This window comes from Haliotis cracherodii, unplaced genomic scaffold (assembly GCF_022045235.1).
Source record: "Haliotis cracherodii isolate W230 unplaced genomic scaffold, xgHalCrac1.p SCAF_18, whole genome shotgun sequence".
In the NCBI taxonomy this organism is placed as follows: Eukaryota; Metazoa; Mollusca; class Gastropoda; order Lepetellida; family Haliotidae; genus Haliotis; species Haliotis cracherodii.
In genome coordinates this window covers 13,306,411-13,309,629 of record NW_027266273.1, presented here as the reverse complement: position 1 = coordinate 13,309,629, position 3,219 = coordinate 13,306,411, and the positions used below count along the sequence as shown (strand labels likewise).

Below are 3,219 nucleotides of genomic sequence, written 5' to 3'. Positions count from 1 at the left end.
AACACCCTCTGTTAGTAAATCCCTCCACCGAATGTGTGCTGCCTATCACTGGTGCTACCCCTGACAGAACCTCAGGCCAATCTATCACAGTGTGAGGCAGTAGGTGTTGCTTAGAATACTCCACACAGCTTTGAACTCTGGGATGTGATACCACTAATCTGAGAATACAGGATTAGTTCTAGAACAGCTATCAGAACCAGTTGATATAAGGTAGCCAGCTATATCTGTTCAATCCATTGCTTGTGAAGTAATGCCAAATGATATTCAAAATAACATGATATGGAAGCACCCATGTCAACACTGGGACTTTTTGTAAGATCAAATCTTAGAATTCGGAAAAGACTGATTTAAAAGTGAAGATGAATTTCCTGCCAGCTCAATCTGGTTTTTCTGTTGACAAATACATGTTTCACCTCTAATGCCAAATGGCTTCCAAAATGTTTGAAACCAAATACCTAATGAATAGATAATTGTTGATAACAGCCATGTTTCCTCTTCCAGATTCCACTTTTACGCCTACGGTAAGAATGAGCAAATATTTTTACAGCTCATTTAGGCAAATAAGTGTTGACAGAACAATCCGCACAACACGCCTTCAAATGGTTCTTAGAAATTTTGAATCATAATGCATTCAACATGTACAAATGTAGATTATTAGCAATCTGGATCCTTACAACGTTTTTATAACTTTGAGGCCTCCTTACAAACCAATACATTTGCCAACTTTGCTTTCATGTTATCATCATGCTAATTGATGTCAAGACCTCCAAATTTTGCATCCATGACCGCTGCAATGATCTAGGAGGCATCCATTAATCTTTCAGTCCCATTAGTGTGAGAGGTCCTTTCTTGCAGGAATTGGTTTTTACTCCTTAACAGCTGATAAGAGCAACCTGTAGGTGGGGTCTGAAACCTGATCATGAGAGGCATGTTGTGAGAACACTCAACATTCCCTGTGCTGACAGGGGACTTGGAGTGGGTGGAGTGGTGAGGAATGGAGCGGAGCAGAGAGAAGTGGGGAGGTGAGGAGAGGAATGGAGAGGTGAGGAGAGGAATGGGGCGGAGCAGAGAGGAGTGGAGTGGTGAAGAGAGGAATGGAGTGGAGCAGAGAGTAGAGTGGAGAGGTGAGGAGAGGAATGGAGCGGAGCAGAGAGGAGTGGAGCGAAGCAGAGAGGAGTGGAGTGGTGAGGTGAGGAGAGGAATGGAGCGAAGCAGAAAGGAGTGGAGTGGAGAAGTGAGGAGAGGAATGGAGCGGAGCAGAAAGTAGTGGAGAGGTGAGGTGAGGAGAGGAATGGAGCGGAGCAGAGAGGAGTGGAGTGGAGAAGTGAGGAGAGGAATGGAGTGGAGCAGAGAGGAGTGGAGAGGTGAGGTGAGGTGAGGAGAGGAATGGAGTGGAGCAGAGAGGAGTGGAGTGGAGAAGTGAGGAGAGGAATGGAGCGGAGCAGAGAGGAGTGGAGAGGTGAGGTGAGGAGAGGAACGGAGCGGAGCAGAGAGGAGTGGAGTGGAGAAGTGAGGAGAGGAATGGAGCGGAGCAGAGAGGAGGGGAGTTGTGAGGTGAGGAGAGGAATGGAGCGGAGCAGAGAGGAGTGGAGCGAAGCAGAGAGGAGTGGAGTGGTGAGGTGAGGAGAGGAATGGAGCGAAGCAGAAAGAAGTGGAGTGGAGAAGTGAGGAGAGGAATGGAGCGGAGCAGAAAGTAGTGGAGAGGTGAGGAGAGGAGAGGAATGGAGCGGAGCAGAGAGGAGTGGAGTGGAGAGGTGAGGAGGGGAATGGAGCGGAGCAGAAAGGAGTGGAGTGGTCAGGTGAGGAGTGGAATGGAGTGGAGCAGAAAGGAGTGGAGTGGTCAGGTGAGGAGTGGAATGGAGTGGAGCAGAAAGGAGTGGAGTGGAGAGGTGAGGAGAGGAATGGAGTGGAGCAGAGAGGAGTGGAGTGGAGAGGTGAGGAGAGGAGTGGAATGAAGTGGAGCAGAAAGGAGTGGAGTGGAGAGGTGAGGAGAGGAATGGAGCGGAGCAGAGAGGAGTGGAGTGGAGAGGTGAGGAGTGGAATGAAGTGGAGCAGAAAGGAGTGGAGAGGTGAGGAGAGGAATGTAGTGGAGCAGAGAGGAGTGGAGTGGAGAAGTGAGGAGAGGAATGGAGCGGAGCAGAAAGTAGTGGAGAGGTGAGGTGAGGAGAGGAATGGAGCAGAGAGGAGTGGAGTGGAGAGGTGAGGAGGGGAATGGAGCGGAGCAGAAAGGAGTGGAGAGGTGAGGTGAGGAGTGGAATGGAGTGAAGCAGAAAGGAGTGGAGTGGTCAGGTGAGGAGTGGAATGAAGTGGAGCAGAAAGGAGTGGAGTGGAGAGGTGAGGAGAGGAGTGGAGTGGAGCAGAGAGGAGTGGAGTGGAGAGGTGAGGAGAGGAGTGGAATGAAGTGGAGCAGAAAGGAGTGGAGTGGAGAGGTGAGGAGAGGAATGGAGTGGAGCAGAGGAGTGGAGTGGAGAGGTGAGGAGAGGAATGGAGTGGAGCAGAGAGGAGTGGAGTGGAGAGGTGAGGAGTGGAATGGAACGGAGCAGAGAGGAGCGGAGTGGAGAGGTGAGGAGAGGAATGGAACGGAGCAGAGAGGAGTTGAGTGGAGAGGTGAGGAGTGGAATGGAACGGAGCAGAGAGGAGCGGAACGGAGAGGTGAGGAGTGGAATGGAGTGGAGCAGAAAGGAGTGGAGTGGAGAGGTGAGAAGTGGAATGGAGTGGAGCAGAGAGGAGGGGAGTAGTGAGGTGAGGAGAGGAATGGAGAGGAGCAGAGAGGAGTCAGGTGGTGAGGTGAGGAGTGGAATGGAGTGGAGAGGTGAGGAGTGGAATGGAGTGGAGCAGAAAGGAGTGGAGAGGTGAGGAGTGGAATGGAACGGAGCAGAGAGGAGTGGAGTGGAGAGGTGAGGAGAGGAATGGAGCGGAGCAGAGAGGAGTGGAGAGGAGAGGTGAGGAGAGGAATGGAGCGGAGCAGAGAGGAGTCAGGTGGGGAGGTGAGGAGAGGAATGGAGCGAAGCAGAGAGGAGTGGAGAGGAGAGGTGACGAGAGGAATGGAGCAAAGCAGAGAGGAGTGGAGAGGTGAGGTGACGAGAGGAATGGAGCGAAGCAGAGAGGAGTGGAGAGGTGAGGAGTGGAGAGATGACAAGAGGAATGGAGTGGAGCAGAGAGGAGTCAGGTGGGGAGGTGAGGAGAGGAATGGAGCGAAGCAGAGAGGAGTGGAGAGGA

The 3,219-nt window shown here is 51.9% G+C and overlaps 1 protein-coding gene across 1 annotated transcript; it reads left to right on the top strand.

Moving 5' to 3' along the window:
- The first annotated feature begins 1,386 nt into the window (after positions 1-1,386).
- Positions 1,387-2,738, top strand: LOC139466046 (glutamine-rich protein 2-like). Its single transcript, XM_071248062.1, has 3 exons — positions 1,387-1,614; positions 1,736-2,143; positions 2,271-2,738. The coding sequence occupies exons 1-3, from the start codon at positions 1,387-1,389 to the stop codon at positions 2,736-2,738; spliced, it is 1,104 nt and encodes a 367-aa protein (XP_071104163.1).
- The last annotated feature ends 481 nt before the right edge of the window (positions 2,739-3,219 follow it).

Excerpts from the sequence above, each read along its gene's own strand:
- LOC139466046 (XM_071248062.1), top strand. The coding sequence starts at position 1,387 with ATGGAGTGGAGCAGAGAGGAGTGGAGTGGAGAAGTGAGGAGAGGAATG. Across the intron at positions 1,615-1,735 it reads AAGCAGAGAGGAGTGGAGTG|AGAGGAGTGGAGTGGAGAGG; the intron begins GTGAGGTGAGGA and ends GGAGCGGAGCAG. Across the intron at positions 2,144-2,270 it reads GGAATGGAGCGGAGCAGAAA|AAAGGAGTGGAGTGGTCAGG; the intron begins GTAGTGGAGAGG and ends GGAGTGAAGCAG.